Genomic DNA, 19,707 nt, shown 5'->3' with positions numbered 1-19,707 from the left:
ACCTCTTGGATTTTTCCCCGTGTGTTTCCCGTGTGGCAGTGTTGGAGTGTGAACCTGTGATCGTGTGAGTGGATATTCTGAAGAACGTATGCTTTCCCTTGGACTTCCCTGGAGACCCCTTCTTCCCCCACTCAGCTGTATATAACACCCCCCTGCACATTCTTGTATATACACCTGGTGACTTGTAAATAAACTCTTCTTGTAAGCATCAGTACCGGAGTCCTGCGCTTGAGTCCTCCTTCCAACCGTAACAATAACGATCCAGCCATCATGGACTCAGCGGACTCAAACCCCACCCAGCAACCCGTCCTCACCCCGGAGGCAATTCTGGAACGCCACGAACACATGCTTCGGCACATAAATCAACAACTGGCCGCACTCACTCAAGCCCTCGCTCAACGTCTACCGTCGGTAAGCCCACCCTCACCCCCTCCGTCTGTTTCTCCTCAGCTATCGGCTCCCAGTCCCTCTGCAGCCGCTCCGCCTGTTTCCCCCACGCCGGCCTCCACAGAACCACCGGAGCGATCGTTACCAGCACCGGAGCCTTTCTCGGGTGAGTTCGAGAAATGTGGTGGATTTTTGACTCAGATCACACTACAATTCCGTCAGTTACGAAGAACATATGAGACAGATGGGGCCAAAATCGCCTTTATGGTTCAACTATTACGCGGGCACGCATTAAACTGGGCGCAAGCTGTTTTGAGAACAGCCCTGGACATTTCTTATGAGGACTTCCTCACCAAATTTAAGAGTGTTTTTGAAAGAGGCACCGGAGCGGAGGCGGCTGCCCACAGACTGTTAAATTTGAAGCAGGGGAGGCGGAGTATGGCGGATTTTTCGGTCGAATTCTGGACCTTGGCCGAAGAGACTGGCTGGGGGCAGTCGGCATTGATAAGTACTCTCCTGAATAATGTTTGTGATGAGTTAAAGAGAGAACTGATGATGAGAGATGTTCCTAAGACCTTGTCTGATGTGATTACGCTGTGTGTGAAGTTGGATGAGCACCTACGGGCGCGTCGGGGAATCGGAAACTACATTTCCCAGAGGCCCCCGGGGCGCATGGAGACGTCAGGTGGGGGCGCGCCTAGCGGCAGTCACTCGTTGGACAGCACGGAAGAAAGAGAACAGCCCATGCAACTGGGCCGCTCCAGTCTGTCGCCCGAGGAGCGGTATCGTCGCTGGAGGGCCGGTGAGTGCTATTATTGTGGCCGCAAGGGCCATATTGCCATGGATTGCCAGGCGCGGCTAAAAGACAGCGCCCGCCGGTAGTGAGGAGTGTACGGGTGGGCGAGGTCTCATGTTCTCAGTCTCCTCCTCGTCTCATGATTGCGGCTAAGCTAACGGTTCGTCTCAGGACTCATTCTCTCGACGCTCTGATTGATTCCGGGGCAGAACAGAATTTTATTGATGCCTCGCTGGCACTGAAGTTAGGTTTTAGCACGGAGCCTCTGTCTCATTCACTCCAAGTCACAGCCCTTAGTGGCCAGCGTCTTCCAGACATTACTCATGTCACAGAACCGATTTCCCTGTCTCTTTCCGGCAATCATGTTGAAACCATACAGTTGTACGTCTTTAAGGCCCCACTCATTCCACTAGTCTTGGGCTATCCCTGGCTATGTCAACATAACCCTGTGATTGATTGGAGGCAAAAGAGTATTTCGGGGTGGGGGGAGGAGTGTCACATGTCCTGTTTAAAAGCCGCCACCCCCGCCACGAACCTACCACCCAATAAAACTATTTCAGAACCGCCTGATCTGTCCTCCATACCGTCTGACTATCACGACCTGGCGCAAGTGTTTTGTAAAGATAAGGCACGCTCTCTTCCCCCTCACCGGCCGTACGATTGTGGGATTGACCTCCTCCCAGGCGCGCCGCTTCCGACCAGTAGCCTGTCTCGACCGGAGCGGGAAAGCATGGAAAATTACATCAATGAGTCACTTGCCGCTGGTCTCATTCGCCCCTCGTCCTCACCTGTTGCTGCTGGTTTCTTTTTTGTCACCAAAAAAGATAAAAGTTTACGGCCCTGTATTGACTATCGCGGCCTCAACGCCATCACAGTTAAAAACAAGTATCCCCTCCCTCTGCTGAGTTCCGCGTTCGAGCTTCTTCAGGGTGCCACCATCTTCACAAAGTTGGACCTGCGCAACGCCTACCATCTGGTGAGGATTAGGGAGGGAGACGAGTGGAAGACGGCTTTCAATACTCACCTGGGCCATTTCGAATATCTTGTGATGCCTTTTGGTCTCACCAATGCTCCAGCTGTGTTTCAGGCTCTCGTGAATGACGTGCTCCGAGATTTCATCGACCATTTCGTTTTCATTTACTTGGATGACATCCTCATCTTCTCCCAGTCTGTCGCCGACCACCGACGCCATGTCAGGCAAGTGCTTCAGCGTCTCCTCGAAAATCGTCTCTTTGTTAAAGGGGAGAAGTGTGAGTTTCATGTCTCAACTGTTTCCTTCCTGGGCCACGTCATCGATCGGGGTAACCTCAAGACCGATCCCGCAAAGGTTCAAGCCGTTGTTGACTGGCCGACCCCCTCTAACCGTAAACAGCTTCAAAGCTTTCTGGGGTTCGCGAACTTTTATCGGCGCTTTGTTCGCAACTATAGTAAACTGGTCCTGCCTCTGACCCGTCTTACTTCTCCCAAGGTTCCCTTCTGCTGGGATGAGCTGGCTCAACGTGCATTTGCCCATCTGAAGGACCGCTTTGCCCATTCTCGTCCAACCCGATCTCGACCGGCAGTTCGTTGTGGAGGTGGATGCCTCGGACGCTGGAGTGGGGGCGGTGCTTTCCCAGCAGCAAGGAGGTAAGCTGCATCCCTGTGCCTACTTTTCACGCCGTCTCACCTCTGCAGAGAGCAACTATGATGTGGGAGATCGAGAGCTACTAGCCATCAAGCTAGCCCTGGAGGAGTGGCGCCATTGGTTAGAGGGTGCTGCCCAGCCGTTTGTGGTCTGGACCGATCACAAGAACTTGGAGTACATTCGATCGGCAAAACGCCTCAACGCCAGGCAAGCCAGGTGGGCCCTGTTTTTCACTAGATTCCAGTTTACGATCACTTACAGACCCGGTTCCCGTAATGTCAAGCCAGACGCCCTCTCACGCCAATTCGCCGCCTCCGAAGACGCAGCTCGGGACTCTCCCATTCTACCGCCCACCTGTGTAGTCGGGGCCCTGACCTGGGAGATCGAGTCGGCTATTCGAGAGGCTCAGCGGACAGAACCGGACCCCGGAATGGGCCCTCCAGGGTTGCTCTTCGTCCCCTCCTCAGTAAGGTCACGAGTGTTACATTGGGCTCATACTGCCAGATTCACCTGCCACCCGGGGGTCCACCGCACTATTACCTTCCTCCAACGTTTCGCCTGGTGGCCTTCCCTTGCCAAAGACGTCCGCGAGTATATTTCCGCATGCTCGACCTGCGCTCAAAACAAGAGCGTCCATCAACCACCCTCTGGCCTCCTTTACCCTCTGCCGACTCCGAGCCGCCCTTGGTCACACATCGCTGTTGACGTCATCACTGGTCTGCCCGTCTCGTCAGGTAACTCTGTGATTCTCACCATTGTGGACCGCTTCTCCAAAGCTGCTCATTTTGTCGCCCTCCCTAAGCTCCCCACTGCTCTAGAGACCGCCCGGCTGCTAGCTGACCACGTGTTTCGCCTCCATGGCATCCCCACGGACATTGTGTCAGACAGAGGACCGCAGTTCACGTCGCGTGTATGGAAGGAGTTCTGCAGTGCCCTCGGAGCTCAGGTCAGTCTCTCCTCTGGTTTCCACCCGCAGACGAATGGCCAAACAGAGCGTGCCAACCAGGAGCTCGAAGCAGCTCTCCGGTGCCTGGTCTCCACTAACCAGTCAACTTGGAGCGAGCAACTGTCATGGATTGAGTATGCTCATAACAGCCTTACCTCCTCTGCCACCGGTGTGTCCCCTTTCGAGGCGTCCTTGGGCTATCAACCGCCACTCTTCCCAGCCGTCGAGGGTGAGCACTTTGTTCCCTCTGTCCAACAGCATCTTCGGAGGTGTCGGCGCGCCTGGAGAGCGACTCGGGCCTCCCTTCTCCGCACGGTGGAACGCAATAAGCGCCTGGCGGATCGCCACCGGACCCCTGCTCCCACCTACACACCTGGACAAAAGGTTTGGCTGTCTACCAGATTCATCCCACTCAGGTCTGAGTCCAAGAAACTGTCTCCCACTTTCATCGGTCCCTTTGAGGTCGACTCTGTGATTAACCCTGTCTCTGTCCGCCTTCGCCTGCCCCGGAATATGAGGATCCATAACTCCTTCCACGTGTCGCAAGTGAAGCCGTGTCTCTCTAGTCCTCTGTGCCCTCCTTCCGGACCCCCTCCGCCCGCCCAGGTCATTGATGGCCACCCGGCTTTCACCGTTTCGCGGATCATGGATGTCCGGCGCCGGGGGCGCGGTCTGCAGTATCTCGTGGATTGGGAGGGCTACGGGATGGAGGAGCGTTCTTGGATCCCGCGGGCGGCCCTCTTGGATCGGGGTATGGTGCGGGCGTTCCATGCGGCTCACCCTGACAAGCCTGGGGGTCGCCGGGAGGCTCCCGTCAGGGGGGGGGGGGGGGGGGGGGGTACTGTCACGGCCAGGCGGATCAGCTGCACGCTGATCAGCCCTCTCTGTCTCTCTTCCTCTTCTCTCTCGCCGGGGCGGAACTCACTGTGGGTTCATGCCCTTGGCCCACGCCCTCGGGAGATGAGACCCAGGTGTCTCATTAAGGGGAGCAGCATTTAAGCCAGGAGGTGACTGCTGTTCGTCGCTGGATCGTTGTCTACCACGCAACCTCTTGGATTTTTCCCCGTGTGTTTCCCGTGTGGCAGTGTTGGAGTGTGAACCTGTGATCGTGTGAGTGGATATTCTGAAGAACGTATGCTTTCCCTTGGACTTCCCTGGAGACCCCTTCTTCCCCCACTCAGCTGTATATAACACCCCCCTGCACATTCTTGTATATACACCTGGTGACTTGTAAATAAACTCTTCTTGTAAGCATCAGTACCGGAGTCCTGCGCTTGAGTCCTCCTTCCAACCGTAACACTAGAGCGCGTTTGCTGTCGCATTTTATTTGTAGTGTGAACGAGCAGACAAAAAAAATCGGATTTGATCAAAAAATCGGAATTGAGCATTAAGACCTGCAGTGTGAACGTAGCCTTAGTAGCAGCTGAATTGTGTTAGGTGCATTTAAGGAACCAAAGAAGGTGATCCTCACAGTGTAGCCATTACTATCTAGATGGGAAAATAGTTTTTGCACTACTGTGACTGTTCATCCACCCTCAATTTTGGTTGATATGCAAACTGCACAAGATATATTTTCATTTCTGGTGGGCTGAGATTAGTATTTTTATCTCCCGTGAGGAAGCTGTGGTTTGAACACAATTACTCAATAGTTATTAACCTCTGATGGTGTCAACTTCAGTACAGGAACCAGAATGGATGCTTTTCCACAACACCAGTATCTTCTCCTGCTTCAGACTCAGGTTGTAATTGTGACCCACCTATGCTCTCCAGTCTGCCCTCTAGCTATCTGTCACCTTAAACCCAGTGATTTTATTTATTCCACTCAAGACATCCCTTGTTTTAAGCCCCCAGATTCCTCTTGTATGAGTTTTTGGATTTCCTCAGTTTCACCCTAAGGCCATGCTGCACTCTCATCAGTTCTTCCCCATCTCCAGACCTAGAGAGTAAATTCTTTATGAGCACATATTATAATTTTTTAATAGGCCGCAAACGCCAACATTTTGAGTCACTTCCATGAAACAACCACGAGAGGGCAGTCTTTAACTGCTATCTAGCATTTTGTCACAGGGGACCAGAAACAACTTACCGAGGTTAAAATTGACCTCTACCTTTAATGCGGGAGCACAGAAAAATGATTGCAGGAGCAGTCATTTTTACACACAGTCTGCTCAAAGTCTGAGCAGAAAATAAAGCTCAAATCACTTCACAATTCATCTGGTAGGTGATTTTCCTAAACTTGTGTAGCTTTTAGATGATGTAGATGTTTAGTCCAGATAAGTCTACATCTAATCTGGACTTTCTGTCTCGTTCTCCCTCTCCTAGTTTTCTCGCTTCTCTTTGGTAGATTTGTTTAGGGTTTTCAGTCTATGTATTACCTGTTTTACTAACACTGAGAGTTAATGCAAATGCAACATTTGACAATTATCTCCAGGACTTTTACTTGCTTACTCTGTAAAGAGATAAAGGGAAAGTCCCACAAGTGTCTGTGAAACAGCTTTTGGGGGAATTATAATTGATCTCCTAAAAATAAATCACTGTGTATAAATAATGCCTCTTCAGCTTTTTTTACGATTTTGTTGAAGGCCTCAAACTAAACTGAAATAACCAAAATGTTGTCAACTTTCAAAAATGTGTCAGCCTAAGTCTATTTTTCCAAGTAAGAACATGTTTCAGGGGTTCAGACCTATCATTATTGAGAATTTATGTTTTAGTGAGAGGCATTCTCAAGAAAAAACAATCACCTGCATGCCAGAAATTGCTTAGGAATTACGCAGCTCGAGATTCAAAGTCTTCGCGTTTCCTTCATGACCCAAAAATCTTATGTAGCACATCTTTAAACCGGTACAGTATACAGTAATTTTTAAAGGTTTAAACTTCTCATATTTATGTTATATTTCATGTAGACCGCTCTGGCACTGAAAAGGGAAGCGGGCACACTGCGGTTTCTGATCACCCCATAATGTAGCAGAGTGAGTTTCATTGTCCAAATATGGTCTGAAGGAAGCAGCAAGCACTGACGCAATCTGGTGTTGTTACTTTAAATGGCTTCAGGAAAGCAGGGCTCCCATTCACGTCATGGGTTTTCCTTTGCGCTGGCCCACTACAGCCGGATGAACTAAATATGGGCATCTGTGTGTGCGTTTGTGTGTGTGTGTGAGAGAGAGCGCAACACACTCCACCTCCCATTTTTCTTTCTTCCTGCAAGAGGAAGCAACACCCTGGGGGGATGGGTGTCATTGGAGAACTCACAGACTGATTGGATTTAACCCTAGAAGTGAAACGTACCGGTAGTTCGTCTCTGGAGTAAAAATGTGACTGAAAAAACAAATAAACAAAAACGATTGAATTTATGCACTTCTTAGTAAATCTGCTACAGATTGCCTGCAAGCAGTAGAAGCTTGTTGAGTGCAAAAACACAGGTAAATAATTTCCTTAGGGAGAAATAATAATAATAATAATTATTATTATTATTATTATTGTTATTATTATTATTATTATTATTATTATTATTATTATAAAAAACCGCATTGTTGCAAATGAACAGTGTCATTAAAAGAGACACTATTGACTCTTTTAAAAAACACAGCCAGACTCCAATTTTTACATTTATTTATGAATTGGTACTAACTGATGTCAGAAAAGGGCCTTTTCAAGAAATTATTGTTTATTCTCTTTTCCATTAATTCACTTATGTGTTATATATCTCTACAAAGATCTCCAATAATGTATATACCTTGGACACTTCATAGACACTAATAACTGTATATAGGTTTATATCATGTGTAATTCATATTTATATTTTGATGGCTCATATTCACTTAGCGCGCTGTTTTACATTATTTTTTCATTATTTCTAGATACAATAAAGCTGACTTTGAATAATTTTAGATATTGTTTATCATAATAATCATCGCTGTTGATATTATTAGTAGTAGTTATCGTTGTTGTAGTAGTTTTATCACTGGGCGAGTTATTTTCTGCTTTGTGTGTGTGTTTTGCAGCTTACAGTAAATAGTCGAGCTTGTTGTGTATCTTCGAGGATTAAAATAGCTACAGTTGTCTAACCAGCTGGTGCACGGCTGTTTGAAACAGGAGTCCGGGTATGAGGCCGGTGGGCGGGCCTCTGTCGTGTGACGCTGCACTGAGTGACGTCAAAGAGGTGATAAATAGCTGTCTCGCGCTTCGTCCGTGTCTGTGTGAAGTCAGAGGGGGAAACACGGGATATACAAACCTTTTGACTGTTTGTCTGGGAGTAGTTTCAAAACAAGCCGTGACATGGAGGTCAGCGCAGAGGCCAAGAGGATCATGGTCGTGGCTTTGGGGAAACTGTACAGCTCCCGCACCCAGCGAGGGGGTCTCCGTCTTCACCGGAGTCTCCTGCTCACTCTGGTCATGAAATCTGCCCGGGACATCTATCATGCGGCCCAGGCGACAGCTCAAAGTGCCGCCCCGACATGTGAACCACAACACCCGGCTGTTAATGTGATAACCACAAGGCCAGCTGCCGCTCAGGGGCTCCAGAGTCCCGCTTCTCACCCAGCTGAAGAGTCACGGACCGCCGGTTCATCCACGGAGCTGCGCTGCGCGCCGCACGCGCACAACCACGCGGAAAACAAGGAGAATGTGTGCCCGTCCGGCCCCGCACAGCACTCCAGGAAAAGACGGGGCAAAGCGGCTGCTGAACCGGACTTTCTGCCCTGCAAGAAAGCAAAACTCGAGCAGGTGAACTGTCATCAGCAGCTCATTGTCAGCTCCGTTTTGAGTGACTATGTGAAGTGCAGTAGTGAACTGCGAACAGCCCCAACCCTCATTCCCGTGCAGACAGCCATCGCAGCGTGTTGAAGACCTGCTGAAATTAAAGGCAGTGAACTTTTTAAGGCCTGGATGTCTGGACGTGTCCATTTTGCAGGCTATACCTGCTCCAGGGACTGGCTTTGGATGGATGACCCAAGAGTCCCAGTCATGGCTGAGCAAGGAAGCCCCGGAGCATGCCCACCGTGGAGGTCTCAGTGACTTGTGATCTAATTTATGACCTCACCTGTTCAGAGGCGGGACTATCATTACGCCTTAAACTAGACTGTATGAATTGACTCTATGTACATTGTACACAAGTGTGTTTGGGGACCATGCAGTCAAAACAGCAAATGTACATTTTTACTGAAGTTTTTTTTTTTTTTTTTTTTTTTGCGGGGGGGGGGGGGGGGGTGTAAAACCTTGAATGACTTTATCTACCTCAGTATTTATTAAACCTTTGGTATCTAATATGAATCTGAAGTCGTGTGTTGTTTATAATCTGTCATATCGTATCGTACAGATAGCACAGTGAGAGACCAAGGTGTTGTGTGTAATGGGTGGCAGGGTGGAGCGCTGTGAGGTGCAAGAAAACCGTGGGAAAGTTGGATGTGGGTGTGTGTTTGTCAGTCTGACAGGAAACTGGCTTGGGTGTTTTCCTCCCCCATGCCTCTTCCACCTCCAGGCTGATTTGCAGAACAAAAGCTGGGACAATTCCAAGGATGGGGGGCTCTAAAGAATGAGGAGGGGGAGGCTGTCAAGCCTTTTGACTGACCAAACAAGGAGAACAATCGGGGTCCTGTTGCCATCCAAGAACTACACTGCTGTTTTTTTGTTCACATTCGTATGCATTCCATACGCTCTAAACCTATAAACGTGGATAAAGCTCTTGGCTCTACTACTATTTGAGTGTTGCAGCAATTCACAATTATTTAAACAAATCAAATAATTAGACCTGTTTTTCAGACATTTCCAGATTATTATTTTTTAATCTGTATTTAAAGGTTTAAAAGGCTTATGATTGTTTAGCTCTACGGAAAGCAGTTTGTGAGTTTGTTATGTTTTTAAAACTCAGTATAAAAGTCACAGCATGAAGCAAGTACAACAGGGATTCACCCGCCGCTGTTTTTGTGTTGGGGGAAGGGGGTTAAGCCTGGAAAATAGAAGCAGGAATGTGGGGGAAGTGCCTGTGTGGCCTCCACGAGGCCTCAACTTGTGCAGCTTAGTCTTCCGGCTGAAACCGGAGGGCCCAGAGGGGCTGGGAGGAGTGGCCGGAACTGTCTCTACATGCCTGTGAAAATACACATCAGACACATGAAACTTTTAAGTGCATGTGTGTGGCTTTTCCAGTGCAGACTGCTTCTTTACTCCACCTTCACACTTTTTTTTTTGTCCACACACAAGCTCATTTGGAATTTACATGCTGACAAACTCAAGTCTTCTTCGTGGGGAAGCATAAAGGAACTTATTTATTATATACTTTAGAACTGAAATACAAAATACAGGGGAAAAATAATTCAAATTAGACCAATTAAAGCAACTCAGATGACTCTGTCCCTTAATCAACCCTGATATTTAAAGGTTTGTAAATCTTATATTTTAAGACACCAAATATGTCAAATCACTGTCACATCAGAGACCAACCTCTCCATGATTATCCACCATCCTGCAGCACTCAATACTTGTTGCTTTGCCAACATCTTCAGCTAAATTAGATCTGACTGCTGTGTTAAAATGAGGAAGCTAAATGAGCTGACTGAGCCTTTTCAGGCAGATGTGTCAGCGAGCCTCAGCATAGTGTTGCAGAATGGAGGAGGCCTGTTTAATTACAATTCATTTTTATGCTGAGCAAATCATCATATTGGGTGTGATTATTATGATTACTGAGAATATTGTAGCTGACAGGCATCTGAAGTCTTTACGTTTCACCAGTGAATCGCGTGAATTTCAACAAAACACGTGTTCCTGAACACGTGACCGCTGACTGCCCTTACACTGCCCGGAAGGTTTCTGTGTCTGGTGTTTGTGCTCACACCAGTTGCTGCTGATGGTAAAAGCAAATATGGTTTAATACCACAGTTTTCTTAAATTCTCGAAGGAGGGAAAAAAAAGAATGAAAACAAACAACAACAAAAAAAGAGAGTAACTGGATTTTATCCATTAGTATGTGAGCAACCCTGATCCAATTTTCATGCAATCATGAGAGCACTTTAAAAGGAGCTGGCCATTTTACTGCGCTTCTCAACTTTTCCAAAGTAATCTCCAAAAAGATAGCAGGGTCACTGACAATCTCTCTGTTCTCTGACTACTTCATAAAAGTCAAAATGTGTAATTAAAGTGTAAAGGTGAAAATTGTAGCATCATCAGTTCTGCAACCTCCAGATCAGGGTCCTCTCTTTTTGTCAGTAAATGGATTGCATTTATATAGTGCTTTTTTGGGCACCCAAAGCGCTTTACAATTCCACTATTCATTCACTCTCACATTCATGCACTGGTGGAGGTAAGCTACAGTTGTAGCCACAGCTGCCCTGGGGCAGACTGACAGAAGCGAGGCTGCCATATCGCGACGTCCGCCCCTCTGACCAACACCAGTAGGCGGTAGGGTAAAGTGTCTTGCCCAAGGACACAACGACCAGGACAGAGAGCCCAGGGATCGAACTGGCGACCTTCCGGTTACAGACGCGGTTCCCAACCCCCCGGTCGCCCAGTACTACAGTACAGTACAGTACTACCATCTCCAAACTCATCGCAACAACCATCGCAAACCCTTTTTATTTTGCTGCTATCCTTCTGTCATAAATCAGCCCTGACAGTCATCTCCAGCTACCCCACCCTGCCTGCAGTCTCTTCTTCACCTCTCTTGTGCACTGTCTGTGCTTCGGGTGACTGACCCCAGGTATTAAAACTTATCTGTCTTCACTACCTCTTCTCCTTTTATATTCACCTGTCTCCTTCTCATTTACACACATGTACTCTATCTTACCTCTACTGACTTTTTTTCCTTTTCTTTCCAAAGCATGCCTCCACCACCTGTCCAGGCTTTCCTCCACCTGTTCCCTACTCTCACTACTGATTAGAATCTAGTCTGTCAAGGTTGTAGTCCATAGAGACTCCTGCCTGACCTCATCTATCAATGTGTCCCATCACTACTGCAAACAAGAAGGGGCTCACAGCCAAGCCCTGATGTAATCCCACCCCCACCTTGAACCCATCTGTCATTCCTACAGCACACGTCACCACTGTTTCAGTGTCCTCATACATGTACTGCACCAGCCTCACAAACTTCAATTCCTCATAGTACCAAATATCCTCTCTTGGCACTTTTTGTTATACACTGTTAAAAAACTTTAAAGGAACACTTTGAAAGCACATCAGATCCCAATGGGAAATATTTTGTTGGATAGCTATACTGATATGGACTGGGTAAAGTTTTAGGAATGAAAGGATACCAAAGTGATTAATGGAAATGAAAATTACCAACCTACAGAATCCTGAATTAAAAGACACCCTGAAAATTAGAGTGAAAAATGCTGCAGACTAGTCTACTGTGCCAAAATGTCATTGCAGCAACTCAAAATGGGTTAGGGCTAGCAGTTTATGTGGCTCCTGCCTGCTTTTATGCATGCCTGACAATGTAGGCTATGCTCCAAATGAGATGACGGATGATGTGCTGGGTTGCCAGTTTTGGCAAATGCCAATTGGGCTCCTTGTTCCGGGCAGTGAGTACAGGGTCCACCAGATGATGTCTGGCCCTCAGGCAACCCTAATGAAGTCTGTTTTTGCTTGTTTAGTCATAGATATTTATAACAGTGGACTGAGACTTTTTTACCAGTATTCCTGTACTTCCTTCAATTCTGTGACTATCCCACATTTTCTTTGCTAATCCTTCATAAAGTTCTTCGTTTGGTAATACATTTACCTGCTATTTTATTAGGTATACATTGCTAACAAAGTGGTTTTGCCTTAAGAGCTGTTCACAGATCTTGGTCCTTATCGACATGATTACATCATGCAGTTGCTGCAGATTTGTTAGCTGCACATCCATGATGTGAATATCTTGTTGCATCACAACCCAAAAGTGCTCTATTGGGATGAAATCTGGCCAAGTGATTATTTGAGTTTTGTGATATGGTGCATTACTCTACTGTAAGCAGCCAGGAGAAAACAGATACACTGTGGTCATAAAGGGGTGGACATGCTCACCAACAATACTACAGGTAGGCTGCGGTGTTTAAACAATGGTCAGTTGGTACTAAGGGGCTCAAAGTGTGCCAAGGGAATATCCCCCACACCATTACACCATGACCACCAGCCTGAACTGTTAATACGAAGCAGGGTGGAGCCATGTTTTCATGGTGATTAGGCCAAATTCTCAGCCCTAAATCTTAATGCTGCAGCAGAAATCGAGACACATCAGAGCAAGCAGTTTTTTTCAATCTCTCATTGTCCAGTGTTTGTGAGTGGTGCGAATTGTAGCTTCAGTTACCTGTTCTTAGCTGACAGGTGTAGCACCTGGTGTGATCTTCTGCTGCTGTAGCCTGTCTGCGTCAAGGTTCAACATGTTGTGCATTTAGAGATACTCTTTTGCATAGCTTGGTTGTAATGAATACTAATTTGAGTTACTCTCACTTTTCTATCAGCCCAAATCAGTCTGGCTATTCTCCTCTGACCTCTCACATCAACATTTTTACTCAGAGAACTGTCGCTCACCAGATACTTTCTCTTCTCCATAATGTTCTCTGTAAACCCTAAAGATGGTTATGTGATAAAATCACTGCGGACCAGGTGATTTAGGATCACTTAAATCACCTTTCTTCCCCATTTGGATTTTCAATTTGAACTTCAGCAGGTTTTCTTGACCACGTCAGCATACCTACACCGAGTTACTGCCATGTGACTGGCTGATGATATATTTCCATCATCCGTGGTTGACGTGCTGTACCTAATTGAGTGTATTTCTTTAAAGTGATTATAAAAAGCAGAGTAAAAGTATATATATATATATATATATATATATATATATATATATATATATATATATATATATATATATATAAAACATGTGCTTACTTTCACCATGACTGCAAATCCTTTTTGTAATAAAAAATAAACCAGTTGTTAGCTGTTTTTTTGTGATAATACTACACAAAGGTAATGTGGCCAAGAAATATGAGTACAGTTTTAAAGTTCATGTGTGGCCTTCACTTTCTGTGAGTAATGCTTACAAGCGTTTATTTTTCTTGACTGACTGACAGGTGGAGGAAATGGACTGAGAAACCTATGCACTTTCCTAGGGCACACACACACACACACACACACACACACACACACACACACACACACACATGCAAATTCAAAGCTGAAGAGGACTTGGCGCACAAAAAAGAAATGACACAAAGCAGTATGCATTCTCTCTGGATTTTATTCTTTAGGAAGAGTTTCTGTTTGGAATTACAAAATGCACTGGTAGAAATAGCGGTGAGACTGGCTGAGAGTGTGACAGGTAAGAGCGTGAGAGAGACAGGGTAGAGAAAGAGAGAGAGATAGAGGGAGAGAGAGCGAGAGAGAGAAAATAGAGAGTGAGTGAGAGATCAAAGGACCATCAGCCAGTTTTTAACAAGTACATCAACAGTTTTGGCGAGCTCCTCCATCCCTTGACCCTCCCCAACACAAAAGTATAAGGAAGAATACACCATCGTCTGAACTGTACTTTCTTTTCTTTCTTTATATTTTTATTTTTTCTGTTAAATTAAAAACAGTTCTTTTTTTTTCATGGTGTCCTGAACATGGTTGTGCTGTGCCTCAACCCCATGTAACAGAAGAAAAACAAACAGGACTTTGACTCTCACCAAAGTCTCTTTTTTGTGTTTTTACTCTTTAGATTTTTTTTTAAGTTTTTAAAACATTTTTTGTTTTCAAAAATAGAAGGAAAAAAAGGAAACATTGCTTTTTTAAAAACATCTATTTATATATCACTTTTTTCTTTTTTTTCTTTTTTTAATTCCTCTGAATTAATTAATCTGCTTTTTCTTTTATGTCCTGAAGATGACTTTTTAACCCACGGTGTGGCATGCACATAGCACATGCATTTCTGGAACTAGATATTTTTTCCTTTTTTAAAATCTTTTGTACTTGAAAAACGAACAAAAAGGAAAAAAAACATTTTTTTTTTAAATTTATGTATTTTTTTCCCCCAGTAGCGACTTTACATTGCTTTTTGAAGACTTTGTGTGGTTAATCAGCGTGTTAGTGGATTTTACTGCAGCATATACACAAAGATGGAAGGTGAACATTTTGGGGCTTTGCACGTTCCATTCAGTGGAGGGGGCAGGTGGGAGGGGCTTTACTGACATCACACACGCACGCACACGCACAACCACAGAGCTGAAGGTCGTTACAATGATTTGATTTGAATGTCTTAAGATTTCAGAAGAGTTCTGGAGAATTTTTTAAAAAAGCATTCAGAAAAACAAAACATAATTTTATTTGAAACACACCCACCCGTGTGCATACATACACGCAAAAACCCACTGACACACACCACAACCAGGAGCTACATACCTTAGTGTGCTTTCTAATTTTACATGTAGTGATGTGAGAAATATTTTTTGTGACATTCCACTGAGGTTGGAAAGACACTAATAGGCAGTGTTTTCTATTTTTTTTTTCAATGCATTCTCTGGTCAACATGTGATAGGCCTCCAGGTAAGATGTGGGTCAAGTAAAAGAATGAGAGAAAAAAAAAGGAACTTAAAGTAAAAAATAACAGTAATGTTGGGTCTGACGGTGGTGTGCGTTAGTGAAAAGTGTTAGTTTGAGGCACACAGAGAGAACTGAAACTTATACAAGAGTGATACACACAGAACGCAGGTGATTTTTAGGACTACAGCGAGGCCCAGGCATCCTTTCTCCAGCCCATCTGCTACAATACGACTCACACACCTGATTTTTACACAGATAAGGCGGTCTACTAGCGAGAGAATGAGCTAAACTGCATTTTTGGTGCACTCACTGTATAAGTATAGTGAATAGACCGGGACACTATTTGTCACACAGCGCCATCTGTAGGTCAAAGGCGATGGCGAGTGGATTGTAAAACCTGCAATTCAATGCATTTTGATGTACAAATTTCAAATAGTTATTAACTTTGAAGAAGACTCAGAGTAAGAGGACAGCTCTGTCCTCCTGATAACTCATTCTCCCACAGTGTAGTGGTGTGTTCCAGCGCCACCCAAGGGTTGGAAAAAGGATTATTTTCAAATCTTCAAAGATCAAAAAAAAAAAACAAGCACACAGAAGAAAATATAAGACCAAATATGGAGAACTCGCCTCATTCTCACGCTCATCATGATCTTTACAAACGATGGTATATGTTTATCCCTTAATACGTTCAGCAACAAAGAAAACAAAGATGAAGAGTTTCTCTCCTTTCTGCACATTTCTATTGGTCTCTTTCTGCTGCCTCTGTGTTAACCCCACACCCTGGAAGACTTTTGAGATGTTACTGATTTGTCAGACATAATTCACCATATCCATGTTTATACCCTGCGTCCCATTAAACCATTTTTTTTTAGCCTTAATTACAAAAAAAGGTAACTTCCACAAAAATAAGTACAATTCCAGCTGTATCAATGGCAGGCATTTGGCACGGAATAGACAGTAGACGAGCAAGCAGAAGAGTTATCATTTTGTTCCCTCTAGATATACATACAGTAAATATCCAATCTCCATGTAACTTTCGGGCCACTGGTGTTTTTAGCATATGTGAAGGTACAGAGAGAGGAATATTATTCAGAGGAGAGAGAGAGAAAAACAGAAAGCACTTTTAATCATAAATAAAAAAAAGAGAGAGAAACCCTGCAGACCATAACAAAAAAAACAGGACTGAAGAACATTTTCCCTCTGCAAACAGTAGATTCTCAGTGTTGCTATTATTAGTATTCTTTTGTATCATTCATGCAGGATTCCATAGAGTGTACAACTCTGCAAGTCTACAAAAAACGAAGCTGTGTGGGGGTGCAACAGAAGATTCAAGCTTCAATGTTTTGAAGAAGTAGAAGAGAAGGAGGAAGAAGAAGCAGCTCCAGGAGTAGAAGAAATACTGCAGAAAACAGTTTGTTTCTCTGTTTCTGAAACCCATCCTCCACTATTTTTTTCCCTCTCATAGGTCATAGGTTGAGGTTGGTTAAATTGTTTCTGGGAGGAGTGCAATCTCTCCAGATGCACCCATCCTCTCCTCCAGATGTCCACGGAGGGACTCGTCGACCCCCGTGCAACACTCCCCAACTCTCCCACCCACTTAGCCTCCCTCACCTCTTACAGGTGGAGGGCTCTGTGTCAGGTTTATTTGTATTTAAAAACACAGATGATAAAACTCATCAATATTCAACTGGTGGCTGGGAGGGTTGGTTTGAAATCTTTTTGCAGCTAACTTAACAGAAGTTAGCTCAGAGAAGCAAAGAAAACAAACAAACGACAACAACAACAAAAAAAGAGGTCGCTCATTTTTGTCTCTGACTGTAAAGTGTCTTTTGTCGAGTCGCAACTCTTGACATCTTGTAAGTGGCTATAGCTCATGGCCAGAGGCATAATTTAAGACACAAAGACTAGTGTCTGACGCTCCTCCAGTTTGGTCTCATTTGGCATCAAAAGAAATGATCGACAAGACGCGAGCAGAACGCGGAGGTGTTTCGTTACCTCCTCGTATCGCTTTTGGATCTCCAGATTCTGTCTCTGCATTCTTGTTCCATCCCATGACACCGGTTGTTTCATGTAGCTCACCGTCACTTAGACAGCAGTGGAGGAGAGGGAAAAACAAATCGAACAGACAAGAAAGAAACGTTTATATTTTTTTCCCTTGGCAGTCAGTGCTCTGGCTCATCTTCTTTCGGTATTTCAAATTTTTTTTCCTTGTTAAGTCCCACCCCCTTCCCCAGAGGCTAGCACCAATCGTCATCCTCCGTTTCACTGTAGGGTTCATGCAAGCCTTTGCGAGGACCCCTTGGATGCCCAGCCGGAGGAGGGACCTTGTGGGGACCAGTGTGTGGGGGTCCGTGGACATGTGTGGAAGGTGATGAAGAACGATAGCCGTTGGGTAGCCGGCGCTGGGCGGCAGACTGAACTTGGCCCTGCACAGGCCCTGTCAGAGCCGTTGTTGGCGGAGGCGCGTGATGAACAGTTCTAGGCGAGGTTCGGCTGGGCTGAGGATGGGGGTTGTTGACTGGGTGTGGCTGTGGGGGAGGTAGGGGATGGGGGTTATGCTGCTGTGGTTGTGAGGGAGGTGGCAGTGGGTGGTTGGCATGAGGGTGCGGGTTGCCCCCCTGCACGGGGTTTGGCTCATAGGCAGGTGGTTCATGATGGGGCTCGTAGTCCTGGTAGTCCTGGTTGTAGAAACATCCATCCCCTTCTATAGAGCCCCCTCCTCCACCTGTGTCTCCCCAGCGCAGTGGGGGCTGATGACGTGGTGTGCCATGGTGGCCCAGCTGAAGGCCAGCGGGGGGAGGACCCTGGCCTTGGGAAGGTTCTGGAGAAAAGCGGCGAGGGGCAGGAGCTGGGGCTGAGGGTCTGCCTTGTGCCACCCCAGGAGGGGTGGGCATAGCCTTACGGACTACAGGGGAGTAAGTAACATGGGGCCGGGGTGTTGCCGGGGTCTGAGGCAACTGCCGACGGCCCCGCCGCGGTGTACTGGTCCCCGAGGTTGAGGGGACAGGGCTTCCGCTGACTGAACTACTGCCCTACACAAAAAGTGAAATAAAGCAAATAAAAAAAACGAACCACAAATTCAACGACAAAACATGTAGAATAAAGTAGAGGATGGTAAAGATTTAGCGTGAAGCCAACAGAGAGAGAAGGAAAAGAACGCAAGACAGAGAGTCCAGATAGAAAAGCAAGAAAAGGACCAGAGCAAGATCCACAGCAACAATAAGAATAAAAGCACCATCCATAAAAGAGTGGCAGAAATGAAAGGCATTAAAAAGGAGCAGAGCAGATGATGTGGATAAAAAAGATGAGATTTCAAACAGGACCATACATAAAAAAGCAACATGTTACGCAGAGGAAAGAAAACAAAAGACGACAGGAGAAAAGAAGGATAAAGGGTTGATTTCCAGGATAACAAATGCAGTACAGGGCAAATATGGTAACTAAACATACATAAAATGTGTCTGGTTTTGCATTATTTTGAGCAAGCTGTGTAGCATGTATGTATAACACAAATTCAAATAAGAAAATCCACTTCCTCCCCTTTAAAGAAAGCTGTTGTTCCTGCAGTAATTATTAAAATATATTACAAAATCAGCGTGTTTAGCTAAATAATATGCATTACCAAAAATTCATGAGCAAAGAAAATTTAGGTCTAAAGTATAGTGGGCAATAAGCTTGGAAAAGAATGTCATAAGGAAACATAGTGGGGAGGGCATGACAGAACATTTAGACAGGGCAACTGGGAACAGCAATAAGGTACTCAAATATACATTCTTTATGCATATTTGTTTGGTTGTTGGTGGTTTGGTAGCAAACACTTCTTACTCATTTCTGCATTATTATACCAACAATAATGCATGTTTATGTGAATATAGTGAAACATAAATGTATATACAAATATACATAAAGATACACATGCTATCTGCTGTCATTAACATAATGCCAACAATTAAACAATGGCCTCTAATCTGAGGGCAGAAGACCTTATTAAAAGTTGGACCTAGGTTCTGAGACTGGTGCATTAAACTTGCATTCTCTCTATTGGCCAGCAGGGGGCAACCCTTCTGGCTTTCAACAAGAAAATGATTCTGTTTGACACATATTACTTAATACTTTTTGCTAATGAGTTTATGGCTTAATTGTTATATTTAATTCTTATTTATTACAGAATGATTTTTAATTTTAATATATGATTATGTTTATATTTTATATCTTGTGTATTTTTTAAAGTACGGCTAGCCTGTAATTGTGAAGCCACCATACGGTGATTCAAGAAACTGAAACAAGCCTTCAAAACAGTAGTCCACAAACCAACAGGTGATGTCACGCTACATCTATCTTTTTTATACAGTTTCCAATCAGAGGAACATTTCTAACATAACTACATCAAAAAGTTACACCTTATGTAGACTATACAGCACTGTGTTTGGTTACAGCCAGAAAAGGTTATTGGGGTTTTTC

General features: G+C 45.2%; 2 protein-coding genes across 8 annotated transcripts in view; one reads left to right on the top strand and one right to left on the bottom strand.

Moving 5' to 3' along the window:
* Positions 1-7,919: 7,919 nt before the first annotated feature.
* Positions 7,920-9,021, top strand: ier2a (immediate early response 2a). The gene has a single exon (XM_026163707.2). It carries the CDS (start codon positions 8,029-8,031, stop codon positions 8,593-8,595), a length of 567 nt encoding a protein of 188 aa, XP_026019492.2. The 5' UTR covers positions 7,920-8,028; the 3' UTR covers positions 8,596-9,021.
* A 4,927-nt stretch (positions 9,022-13,948) lies between these two features.
* Positions 13,949-19,707, bottom strand: part of cacna1aa (calcium channel, voltage-dependent, P/Q type, alpha 1A subunit, a) — a 70,495-nt gene continuing 64,736 nt past the window's right edge. For 6 of the 7 annotated variants that reach the window (XM_080300362.1, XM_080300358.1, XM_026165278.2 and 3 more), the window contains one exon: positions 13,949-18,278. In XM_080300362.1, the coding sequence (XP_080156488.1) occupies positions 17,484-18,278 (795 nt within the window). In that variant the 3' untranslated portion in view covers positions 13,949-17,483. The remainder of the gene's footprint in view (positions 18,279-19,707) is intronic. The other variant, XM_080300363.1, reaches the window with a different exon arrangement.

This window comes from Astatotilapia calliptera, chromosome 4 (genome assembly GCF_964374335.1).
Source record: "Astatotilapia calliptera chromosome 4, fAstCal68.1, whole genome shotgun sequence".
Classification (NCBI taxonomy): Eukaryota; Metazoa; Chordata; class Actinopteri; order Cichliformes; family Cichlidae; genus Astatotilapia; species Astatotilapia calliptera.
Note: the sequence above shows the minus strand (reverse complement) of the source record. Positions and strands in the feature narration are given on the sequence as shown.

Coding starts and splice junctions, on each gene's coding strand:
- ier2a (XM_026163707.2), top strand. CDS start 8,029: ATGGAGGTCAGCGCAGAGGCCAAGAGGATCATGGTCGTGGCTTTGGGG.